The 12,911-nt window shown below is 40.3% G+C and overlaps 1 protein-coding gene and 1 long non-coding RNA gene across 2 annotated transcripts; one reads left to right on the forward strand and one right to left on the reverse strand.

The window, feature by feature from the left end:
• Positions 1–2,987, reverse strand: LOC135343911 (uncharacterized). Its single transcript, XR_010397261.1, has 2 exons — positions 899–2,987; positions 1–247 (listed from the first exon to the last, which is right to left on the reverse strand). It is a non-coding gene; the product is annotated as an uncharacterized LOC135343911 (long non-coding RNA).
• Positions 2,988–10,928: 7,941 nt separating this feature from the next.
• LOC135343910 (coiled-coil domain-containing protein 12-like) lies at positions 10,929–12,695 on the forward strand. Its single transcript, XM_064540940.1, has 5 exons — positions 10,929–11,095; positions 11,147–11,264; positions 11,817–11,875; positions 11,987–12,098; positions 12,376–12,695. Exons 1-5 carry the CDS (start codon positions 11,015–11,017, stop codon positions 12,468–12,470), a joined length of 465 nt encoding a protein of 154 aa, XP_064397010.1. The 5' UTR covers positions 10,929–11,014; the 3' UTR covers positions 12,471–12,695.
• Positions 12,696–12,911: the final 216 nt, after the last annotated feature.

The raw sequence follows: 12,911 nt of genomic DNA on the forward strand, positions 1-12,911 counted from the left end.
TTTTAATTTGGCTACATTGCCACCAACAAACGGGAATTACAAATTAAAACAGTATTACATAACGACAGCTCACACCTCTCCCTGCTCTAGTATAGACACAAGTTGGGACCTGCACAGTCACTGAGAGAGGCTTGAGGTCCATAGCAAACCAGCTCCTTAAAGTTGAAGGTGAACCTTCTCTCAAGTCTACTGTTCTGTGCAGTGGAAATGGACATCAATACTTTGGTGGCCAAGAGTGCTCAGGGGACTGGGAGAAGAGGAAACAAGAATGACGTAATAATAAATTATTATGTAACAGATTTGTGCATAGGGTAAAATATATATATTACTGGAGTAGATGACGTTACCAATGAGCTATTTTAGGCTACGGGATATTTGCTTCATGGGTACTGAAAGTTCACCTCTGAAACAGGCCGGTTTTGAAAAGCCAAAGCTACCGGTGTAGAAGTGAAATGGGCACCCTCAGAACTTTGGGGACCCCACCCCAGTATAAATATATACTTATAATGGCCATGCTTTTTTCACAAGATGAAATATTTGGTGTCCGAAACAATCGTTGATTTAAGCGATACCAGCTGTATGTACCAAATCAGATATGAAACTTTTAGCTACCCAAACTAAATTGCATTACAACTAGCACTCAATTTTGTTTGAGGGCCTTGCCCCGCTAGAAGAAGTGTCAATAGGTATCCGACGAATAGACTATCAGCACACATTAGCATACCTCATGGCTCTGAGGAGGCAGTAGAGGTAGAACTGACATGTACATGTATATATACAACTTACATGTACATTATGTATATGTCGTGTGCTGCTACAAAATCATCATGCCGGTTTGAAGCAAGTTAATAGCATGTACATCCATTATTACACATCCTTCGTTTATGAATTGACTTACCTGTGTTATGAGGAAGAGCATGACAACTTCTGACAGAGAAATTTGAGAGACTTGTCCCAATGATTCCCAGGGCTTTTTCATACACACACCCTCATGCATCTTCCTTGGGAGAGGGTGGGAGTTACCTTTGTCTTGTACAAACTAACGAAAATCAGGGTCATTGCATGACATGGTATGAAATGGGAGTTTGGAGGAGGGTGTGAATACCATACCATACCATACACAAAAGAGTACTGAAATCCGCAATCAACAGCATAATTTAAAAGGCTAGCTTAGTTTTAGTACACACTGTCACACACAATGTGCAGTACACATGCGCAATTGTTTTGTTCCTTTTATGGTTAAATTTCAGTCAACTACGAGTACCAGTACTAGTGGTTACCTGTTAGGTTAGCGCAGTGTGACCAGTAGACAGTCCTGTCCTAGTTTGGATTGCTTAACTATCATCTCCAGGGTTAATTATACATGTAGTCATGTGAATCCTACATCTATTTGTACCTAACAATGCTCTCCAGGGTGAACTCGTACCTGATATCAACCTCAGCCTCCACAATTTGAGGGAGGGGATAGGGTTAACACTAACTATGTTATACCATACAGGCAGCAGCATGTACATTGTATGTGATTGGCTTACCGTTTCTTTTCTAATTAGCCAGGCTGTAGTAGCTAGTATGGTAGAGCAGCTAGCTGGTATCTAAACATGTAGCATCCTTCTAAATCTGGTAGGTATTAAAGCCCCTCTAAAGTCTCCATCAGAGCAGCTGGTAGCTATAATAGAGTACTCTCTTAGAGCAGTTGCCAGTCATTTTGTATCTAGTGTAAAAAAGTTTACGATGTGGATTCACACACAAGCACAACATACTACTTATACAGTGGAATCTCTTCTAACAGACACCTTTGACTCTAAAGAAAATTTTTTTGGATGTTATACAAAGGTAACTTTTGTTGAGGGATTGCTTTGCACACTACTGTTCATTGGGACCTGCACGTGGGTGTCTAGTGTCTTTCTTCAGGGGAACCGTTACGAGGATGTGACTAATATTATAATACAACGATCCCAGTGGCTAGAGTTCCTGAGTCCCATATGGTCAGAGCAGTGTTCACTCCTTAAAAATAATTACCAGACATCAAACATAAGAGTGTATGTACTGAGAATGGCAAGCTCTCGGCCCGAGGTATATACACGTCCAAATCTCAGTATACAAGCATAGTATTCATCCTATTTATTAAAGGCACCACTTATATGCAAAACATGTGACGTTGCTTAACTTCGGTGATCAGACGAGAGCCGGTGTTTTCAACGTAAAATACCTCTAATTAAGGCGACACTTTTTAATAATTACGAAGCCAGAGGTCGCTTCTTTTAGAGGTTGAAAAATTATGTTGAATACCTAGGGTCCCGCATCTAATTGGAGGTAGCTCTACTCAGTCTACTTGCCTCGATTTCTAGCCGCTTAAAAATGTATATTTTACAGTGGGCTAGAATAGGCTAGGTGTGGCTATATTTACCTCCATTTAGGATGCAACATTAAAAATAGTTGTCAACGCAGCTGTCGCTACTTTTAGAGATCAGAAAATTACGTAAACTCAGGTGTGTCGCGTATTTGGAGGGCTGCCTTAATTAGAGGTATTACGGTACTGTATACACGTAATGGGAAAATTTGGCGATTTGGCGAATTTTACCACAGATCGCCAAATTTTAAAACTGCCAAATTAAAGTTTGCTGGTCATTTTAACATCATACCGTAAATTTGCCTAAGACGCACAATTAAAAACGCTAATTTGGTTCAAAAACTTCAAATAGCTCATTCGCCAAATATTCCCGCTATACAATATTATGTGGTTAGAGTGGTGAATATACGGTAGTACGTGAAATCGTAAGGTAATGGCAACCCACAGGGTAATAAATAACTATTAAACCACAACTTAGCTTGGATATGAACCTTATCCAAGGCTAAACTTTTTATATGCAGAGTTGTGCAATCTTCTTATGTGATAACACTTGGTAAGGAGTTCCACTTGGTCTAGTGCATTGTGTTTGAACAGCCTCGAAATAATGCCACAATGAATGCTACCAACAGATACAGTAAAGATCACCTAATGTGTTTAATAGTTTCGACCAGCAAGGGATGAATTGTTTGTCCCATATGGACTGGACACTGACTGGACTGGTCCCTTCTCTTTATACTGAGGCAATAAAGTGAGGTGGATAAATGATGCATGGTAACAATTAAAGTGGCAAGAAAGCTGACAATCTGGGGGAATGACCTTTTGACAGCTTTAGATCTACAAGAGAGTGTTTGAAGAGGTAAAACTTGTGAGCTTATTGTACAACCTAATGCTTAATTAACCACAACCTGACGAAGCACTACAATACAGTACTTAATACAGGAGTAATTAATATTGCTATAGAGTTGCCTGGTAGACTCGTGAGCCGTCACTTTTGCACGGCGAAAAGTAGACTGGTCAAACTCCGTGTAGAATCTTGTACAACGTTTGCTACTATAATAGTGGCAACTCAAGTGGCTAGACCGCATGCAGTTACCACAAGATCATTGATAGTGACGTTAAATGCACGTGATGCTCACCATCATAGGCATAGCATGCAAGTTATACTTAAGTAATGAAGACTAGCTATAGTACATACTGACACAGCACTAGGAAACTTTTGTGTAGCTAGTTTTGTGGTAGTCTAAGTATTACATGCAGTAGACTGATGTCACGAAAACCACAGCCATTTAGAATCTTATCTGATATGCTGACTGCGTGTGCAACACAAGATTCTATCGGAGTTTGACCAGTCTAATTTTCCCTGCGCAAAAGTGACGGCTCACGAGTCTATTGCTGTGGGGTGACTACTCCTTCTAATCTAGCTTTGCTTAATTTGCTTTCTCTGCTAAGAGAGCAAAACTAAACTGAGAGTTCTGTGCAGCCGCCTTGGAAATTTTCAGGAGGTTGTCCTCCAAAAACTTTTTATGACGTAATGCAATGACGTCGATGCAACCGCACAAACCCAACTGTTAGATCGCAAAGCCGATTGAGCCCCATGCACCCCCAACTAGTTGGAGCATGCAAAGACTATATAGACTACCAACCCACAATCTTGTTTTCGAACTTTTTGTTACTTCAGTGCGCATGCTCTTCCAACCCTACTCTTCCCCATTTTTTCACAAAATATTTTTTGCACTTGTAATTATTAGCTATGGGTGTGCTATAAAACTCCCACATAGCATCAGAACAGACTGTATAATATAAATTATGGGTAAGTGCATGAGATCAAAGGGGGTGCATGGAAAAGAAGGAAACGGAAAACGGAAACGGAAGGCGGAAACGGAAAACGGAAACGGAAAACGGAAATATCTCAGCTATCTAAAGTTAACGACCATTACCATTCTGTATTTTTTGCAGTAGTGAAAGTTGATAGCAGAAGATGTATTTGTAGGGGGCCCCGGGGTGCTGTGGGGAAGTCTATCCATCTAGCTATGACATTCAAGGAGCAACTAGGTAAGGTAGCTTGAGACAAGGGGTGCTTTATGTTCTCTTCATTCTCATCAGTACAGTGCTTTTATGCTTTCATGTTCACTTCACTCTCATCAGTTTAATTACCATTCTGTGTATATATAAATCAATAAATAAACATGAGAGTGAACATGAAGCAAGTGAAGTAAAAACCGAAAACCGGACAAGTACAAGGCTACCATGCAGTACTGTTTAGATGGCTAGGTTCAGCCATTGCAGCTGTATCTTAGGGTCTTACTGTCCAACATAAATTACAATCTTGTGTAAGGTTCAGCCATCAAGTTGCCATGCAATGTTGCAGCACAGTCCATGTTTTGCAAGGCCATTGCAAAACATGGACTGTGCTGCAAGATTGTATGGAGAAGTAAGACCCTTGCCAAGGGTCTTACTTCTCCATACAATCTTGCCTGACGTCATCTGTTACTTGCGAAAGCTGGATGTATTCAGTTCTCAGATTCTGGCCTCCTATTGCTTTTCCATGTACTCAACTTTCATATCAGTCAAACTGACAGGTTCACTTCATTCACTCTGATCGACCAGGAGCGTAGGAAGCATGCTCTGGAGCACCCCTTTGTCTCAAGCTACCTTATCTTATTGCTCCTTGAAGCTCCTTGAAGCTAGATAGATTAGATAGGCTTCCTACAACTCAGCTCTCTACTATCCATATTCATATTCATGTCAAAAAACACAGAATGGTAATGGTCGTTAACTTTACACAGCTGAGATATTTCCGTTTTCTGTTTTCCGTTTCCGCTTTCCGCCTTCCGTTTCCGTTTTCCGTTTCCTTCTTTTCCATGCACCCGATCAAAGGTCACTGGTAGGATCTTCCCTCAGGATTATATTGATACTATATACTTAAGTGAGTGAGGTGATAAAGTCCAGGGTATACTCACCGTAGTGTCGACACTGAAGTTTTAACATCAACTGCATTGTTTAAATCGTCCCCAAGAGTAGTGGTTTAAGATAGTTAAGTCATTAAAGAAATCATCAAATAACTTCAATATTAAAGACTACGTTACTGATCAGCGTGGTCACACCCGCTTCAGTTGCTCAGGTGAACATTTAATTGTATTGCAAGGTTATAGAACTTGATTCCCATGCACCATCGACACCATGCTGTGTATATCAACCAAGACCCACTTCAGGGAGCACTTTCCACTGAAGTACATGTACTTACCACTTATAATTCTCTCCATGCATGCTACAGATCACATTGCTCTGGTGCATGCATGTGTAAATCTAATTTACCACTCGGAGCCATACTATATAATTTGTACAGTGAGTCAGTCACATGTATATACAATGTCAATACATCCTACTTTCTTCTTCGGCATGGAGTGACTTGTACCTTTTCTCAGCAATTTCGTAGTATAGATAACTCCAGATGTTTTGTGGGTAAATTTGTAGAGAATAATGAATCCCTTCTCTCGCACAGGAGAAAGCAACCGTTAAAAAAATTCCCATTCATATTGAGATTTGTAGCAGCATTTTCTATATGCAGAGCTACAACATTATTATAATATGGACCACTAGGTCGGGATAATTATTAAGAATAACAATCGTCTTACACTTACATTTTCTCTGCTATTGCACTCAAATTCTTTCTCGATAAAGACATCCTGGTAATGTCTTTATTAATTTTTGCACCAGCCCTTGCCGACTTTTTTGTTTTGATTTTCCCTCTAGTTTGCACACGACAATTTGGAATTCGTTAGACCAGTCGTGATGTCTTTTGTCACTAAGCCATGTCTTGACGAACTCCCATCAATACTCGAATAGAACAGTCTCCTTTAATTGCTTTAATCGAGGAGCTGATATACAGCTATGCTAGATAGCGGTTTATCAGCACAGTTTGTAGTCTGTACAAAAAGCATAAATAATGAGACTGAAAACTAAGCTGCAGTTCTAGAAGTTTATACAGCACAAAACAAAGCTAAAAATAGCTGTCTACTATTCTAGACAAGTGTACACCTTAACACTTACACTGTTCTTGTTCTACCATGTTCAATCAAGTTCCTAACAGTAATTAGGCTTGCAATATTTGGGCCACTTCCATAGTCAAGAACCCTAAACTCACTTTCATCCAATGCTGAGAAAAATTCATGAAGATACTTTCAAAGATAGGCCATCAGCTTGGCCATAGACGGGCCGCGCCCATCTACAGCTTTGGCTTGTTGGAATGAATCGCGAGGCAAAGCAAACTGATGTTACTCGAGGGTTTCCCAGAGAATTATAAGCTTGAGGGTATAAAGTACAAGTATAATTTTTTGAATGTACAGAAATGATAATAAAGCTGTACTGCATGATAATTAGCTATGGCTGTTCAGTTTTTTCACTACCAGTTTCTATAGCATTTGCTGGGTTGATGGTAGGGTTCCCCAGTATCTTTTATTGTCTCTACGAGGAACACTAACCAATGATTTTAACTGTTCTGGGTCCATTGTCACAAGCATGAAAGCGTGTCTTCAACTTGTAGCATTTGTTAACTTTGTCCTCCTGACTTCTGTTTCTATCCTGCAGCCATGTTTCAAAATTGTTTACTTCAGTAGACTGCTGTGTCTCTTTGGGAACGATAGTGCACTGTAGCATTGCTGCAAGCTGTTCCTTGCAGCCGTACAGATCAGAAGAGAAGCTTGAGCTGGGGTGGGGGGGCTTGAGTGCAGAGAAAAGAGGAGGCTGGGCTCATTTGTTGCAGAGCGCTTCCTGCACAAGGTAGATTATGAAGTCACTAGTTCGTCCATTCGAATGTTGAAGCAAGGCCAATGCAAAGGTTTTTTAGCAGAGAAGCAGAAATCATCTAGCTTGTCAGAACAGGACATTTTGCTGTTTAATTATGGGACACTATAACACATAGCCTCGGATACCTCATGCCCATGTACTACGTATCTATAACTTATACCACACTTACTTCACCACTAATTGATCTCATCTGTAGGATATATAGAATATTAGCATACAGCCCCAGGCATGCACAGTTTTTCAAGTTGTTTTTTAGTTTTTTCATTTGTTCAAGAAAGTAAGCAAAGAGAAAAGAGTCATGCTTGACAGTACTAAGACGACGGCAGAAACACAGAAGGTGCTCTTCAACAAGATGGCTAAGCTTCCATGGGTCCATGGGCGCGGTTTAGATACATTTTATTCAAGAAGAGCTTGCAACTCTAGTAGGGGACGTTGAATGGTCAACGCTTGGACCAAGGAAACTCTTGAGCATCTGTAGGAGTCAACATGTTGCTCAACTAGCTCTTTGACGGCTGCAAAATCCGGCATAGTCTTGTTCTTTTTTGCAGTCTGCATCGTGGATTGAATTGTTGCTAGGGGGAGGTCCTTTTATAGTGCTGCGGTCACGTGGTATAAGTCAGATATGCCACACCTACTTGGAGGATATTCACCCTATATATCCTCCGCTACCATGGTTACATACCCCTCGGAGTAACCACGATAGCAGAGGATATATGGGTGCATATCCTCCTCTTAGGTGTGGTATATCCTATACTTAGACACTAGTAGTACATGGGAAGTACTTGGGAAGTACACGGGAAAAGTGCTTCAGAGCAGGTATACTATGGGACTTAGTATACCTGCAAATTTACTTAGTATACCTAGTGTTGTCAAGTAATTGTATTGTAGTCAAGCGGTTTGCGCATGCGCACTAGTATCTAAATGAGTTAGACAGTATTTTGGAGGTGTCTATGGGATTTAGAAGCCCAAAGGCACTGATTTAGTATCCCGAGCGTAGCGAGGGTACTAAAGTGGCTGAGGAATAGTGTGGTTATAGTGTCCCTCATCCCTCGGGCAAAGCCTTCGTGATATGGGACACTATAACACATAGATACCTCATGCCCATGTATTATCTATAACATATGCTCGATACAGAGGGATTGGACAGGAATATGAATTTTGCTGAGTCTGAGAATAGGCTGAGTTGAATGCTTTCCTTCACCCACCTATACGAGTAAGGGCATGCATGCATGCATGTGCTGTGATTTGAATCGTAAAAAATAAAACCTGAAAAATACGGGTTTTGTATAGAATGGCAGGGGCAGATCCAGGCGAGAGGAATACAGGCCTTATCCCCCTGGCCTCCTTAATGCCAAATTCTATCATAATATAATCTACCAGTTATGCTATAGCTATAGCTATATACTTACGAAACGTGATCCCTCTCTCTATTTTTAGCACACAATAAAGAATCATGTGCAAGTGGCCATTACTATGTTTATACTTGATGTTACTAGTGGACGACATGCATGGGAAGAAGTAGTCTGTATGTTAATTTTTACTTGTTTACACTGCATGTGTCTATTTTGTACTTTGGTTTACACTGAGGAATACTGTGGGAATAATAAGCAACTTAAAAAAGAACAGTGATATATATATATATGTGACAGGGCTTGTTTTGAGCATAATCGAGGCAAGCTATATATATATATAGTATTAAAATTGGTAGTTGTCACGCATATCTAATATACTGGTTCTATTCCTACCATTAAACGCGACGCAGCGCAGATTATTGTATGTTCAGATGCATGCATATATAGCTATATTTAATATAATTATATTCTCCATAGCTGCTAAAACTAATTGTTAAAGTCACTATACCCTTCTCTACAAATCAAACTGCTCATATTCATTGTTGCCATGCACTTTCTTATTTCTTGAAACTGCAGATACCTTTGACCCAGGTTTCAAGTACTGGTATGTGTTGTATACCAACCGGGTTAAACTTGCCTCTGGTTATCGGGTCTTCAGCGAGAATCACATAGTCGGCTTCCTCCACTGCCATGCAGGCTGCATTATTGGTAACAATTTTGAGCGCCTGCTCAGGAGTAGTGACCTTTTAACTTTCATTCAGGACATTTTGTGCAGGATTTTTTCCCATGATCCTCGTAATGCCCTGCTCCATCATGCGTAGAGGACCCAAGGATGTCATGGAGCAATCAGTGTAGAAAGTAATGCACATCTCCTTCTGCAGAGCAGATTGGTAGACACCAAAGATATTGGATTTCTCCTTAAAAATGGCATTCTTAAAATGTGTAGCCCCAAATTCTAACATGGTCAATCAAAAAGCTAGGAGGATCACTCATGCACTCCAATATTTCTTTGTCCACAAGAGAACAATGTTCAATGCAATGCCTTTTCGATGTTCCACTTTCTCCTTTGAAAGCGATCTTGAAGGTATCCAGAGGTGAGTTTGATGGCCTTGTCAGAGATCAGCTTCACAGTTTCCTGGTAGGTGTTTTTGGATTGTTCGGTCAGGGGCTTATACTCTGGGAGACTTAATTTCTGCAGCATGCATGCAGCAAGAGATTCAATCGCCTTGGCGTACCCCCCCCCCCCCGCCTAATCTTTTTAGGGTGATTTTTCAGGTACCTATATATATAATAATTATATCAATGACATCGATAGTGTTGTCTGTAGAGGCAGCGTCGTAAATTAAAGTGCATGGCTGCTCGCGACAAAGCAGTATCAACATAGCTGTCCAGGTTGTCAAAAATGCTCGTGATCTCAAATTGGAATTCTGGAATAGCTTTCAAAGCAGGAAGCATTTCATAAAGCTCTTGAAACCCTCCAGCTTTATTGACGTACTCGAAATACTCAACAAAAGTAGGGTAAGTTTCTCTTATGTCGGGGTTGGCATCATATATCAGCTGTATGGCTGGAGTGTTGACGTAACTAGTGTGACTAGAAGCAGCAATCATGTATACGGGAATGTCTGGTTCCATGGTATCCACAATATCGGGTTCAAAAGTGATCAGCTTGTTCAAGCCATTTGGACGAGTAGTTGTCACGTTGAATGGCATGAGAGATGGACCAGTGGCAAGAATCCATGCTCCTAGTTTTCGCCAAGTCACCATTGGATTCTAGAACAGATTTTGCATTTGCTTTCTTAAGCCAATCTACATTGTAGTTTGATTGCATATCTTGACCATCGAAAGGACCAAAGTCATTCCAAGCCATTGTGATTACAGTGGATACTATGTGAACGTGCGGTTCGATTATTCCAGGTATAAGTGCATACTTCCTTGAAAACAAAGAGGATATAAGGGAGCGAGGGTATTAGGTATTTAATATTGGATCATGAAATCATTAATTAAATCACGTCATATTACCTTCGGGTATTATCCATTACAATGAATATCAATGTTCTGGCTCATGTGGTTCTTTTGACATTATACATAATGCAAAAATGTCGTCAAATCAATGAGATGATAACAGATCATGAGCTATATAATTATGCTGAGCATGAGGGAGCTGGACAGGAAACTAAAGTCTAACTTGCAGTGGCCTTATAGGAGAAGTTAGAATCTCGTCTAGACTATAATATTATAGAGAGACTGATCCTGAATCAGGTATACAGATTGCATCTTCCTAGGGTGCAATCATGTAGAGGTAGAGACTTGTCTATCATACAGACTTCAATTCACAAGGTCTAGCACGCATGCGCATACCTTTGACCGATAGCCTCGAATCAAAGCAAACCAGGCCCCCAGAAAATAAGCCCCTCCCTGTGACAATGTTTGAAAAAGGGTCGACAGAGCTTATAATTTTATCTTTCTGAAGGAGGCCAGTCACCGCCAGTTTAGTCTGCCGCGCGCTATGAGTGAGTTAGAAACAGAAGCTCTTAAACGAAAGGAGAGATTAAAGTTACTCAAGAGTAAGAGAGCTATCGATCAAGAGGTATGATGTGGATATTCCAATTGTAGCCCATCACACACTATCTACCTTCAGAACACTTCAGCAGAACAAGGAAAGCAGCCAGAGAAACCAAAACTCAAGTTTAGAAGCTATAACCCACAAACTGAGAGTTTGAAAGAGACCAAACTACCAAAAGCTAAACCAAATGCTGGTAAAAATTGATGATATAATTATAAAATGCCTCCGTTTAATATTGCATTGGCTTGTGAAGAAATGGAATCGAAGAAATTTGTATGTGAATGACGCGACGCTTTGACGCTCTCCCCTTCTTGCAACAAGCTGAACTCTGCGGTTAGATGCGTGGCCAATATTAACACAGTACAAATCCCAGATAATTAGAAACCAGTGTCCTCCCTTCTTTGGGTGGACGGGCCACGCCCATCTAGATCCATACTTACAGTCTATAAATTAATGCACACTACCGTCTAATTACAGCGCCACAATAATTGATTATGATTTTCCAGTGGCTCACAAATAGGAGTATTTGGCGCTTAGCGATAGAACGTAAAATAATAGCTGTTCTACGAGGCTATAATAGGTCAATTGCATGTATACCCTCGACTTCAGGCCGCATTCTAATTACCTAGGTCAGCAAAAATAATTATAGATTGTACTTGGCATAGGATGGTGCTGTGATTAGAAGGGCGGTACCATGCAAAAGTCAATCAACGTTGTATTTTATTGAGATTCTACTTTATCACAGTTGAACCGGAAATACAAGATGTTCTAAAATCGGCTAAAGACAATGATATTGGAGATGTGGTGAGTATTATACGTTCGTCACTTTTACTATATATACATGTATGCAGTAAAGGCTAAGTGAGTGTCTGTGCTTCATGTCCATTTGCTACTACCTGTAAATGTTATTTGTAGAATCTAGCCAATCTGGCTCCTCGGAAAGTGGACTGGGATCTGAAGAGAGACATTGCCAAGAAACTTGATAAACTGGAGCGGAGGACGCAGAAGGCAATTGTGGAAATAGTTCGTAAGTCTCCTTTTCCATGCAGATCTGCAATGTCTGTTTGCATGCGATTGCCTTAATTGAGTTTCCTGTAAATGTTCAACTCTATAATTATTATGTGTACATTATTATATACATGACTGTATAGTGAGTGATATAGTGGACATATAATTATTCAGCCAGTTACTTTTTACTGTAGCGATGTCCGTTGGGCAGTGTACATGTATAGAATGTTCATATCAGTGCAATGCATAATCTTTCAATTTCTGTTCATGTTATCATCAAACCACACAACTCACAGAGTCACGACTGGCTGGTCCAAAGGAGGGTGAAATTGATCTGGCAGCAGCGGTGGCTATAGCTGGCAAAGAACAGACAGAGTACGACTCAGACTAGAGCCATGTAATAGATAGGTACCCCTCTTTCCATCATGCAGCTCTCTAACTTCAATTTTCTGTTTTCAAATCAACGTACTGAAGCTTTGACTCTACAGTAACATGTATGTGTACAGCTATTATAGTTCTTGATATCAGAGATACATGTAACCATTGGTACAGAAACATAGATAAGTGGACCGTTGATAATGTATACCGTCTTTTCATTATTATTGCCAAATTTTGATTTTTCAGTGGCGCAATAAATCCATTCAGTTTGGCACTAACTATTGGATTCGAGTGGCGCTTAGCGTTATAATATATGTACATACCTATATATAGCTAGAGCATAATATTATAGCCCTTTCCACGTATACGAGCTAGGCTGTTTTACTAATAACTACAGAAAAATCTAGCTTTGTGAATGATCGAGCCAAATCAACAGACCCTTGTGCGATCTAAC

The sequence above is a fragment of the Halichondria panicea genome, chromosome 11 (assembly GCF_963675165.1).
Source record: "Halichondria panicea chromosome 11, odHalPani1.1, whole genome shotgun sequence".
NCBI lineage: Eukaryota > Metazoa > Porifera > Demospongiae > Suberitida > Halichondriidae > Halichondria > Halichondria panicea.

What these genes read in the sequence shown, in the direction of transcription:
- LOC135343910 (XM_064540940.1), top strand. Translation starts at nt 11,015, where the DNA reads ATGAGTGAGTTAGAAACAGAAGCTCTTAAACGAAAGGAGAGATTAAAG. An exon ending in AGAGAGCTATCGATCAAGAG is followed by an intron (nt 11,096 to 11,146) that starts GTATGATGTGGA and finishes ATCTACCTTCAG; the next exon opens with AACACTTCAGCAGAACAAGG. An exon ending in GGCAATTGTGGAAATAGTTC is followed by an intron (nt 12,099 to 12,375) that starts GTAAGTCTCCTT and finishes CACAACTCACAG; the next exon opens with AGTCACGACTGGCTGGTCCA.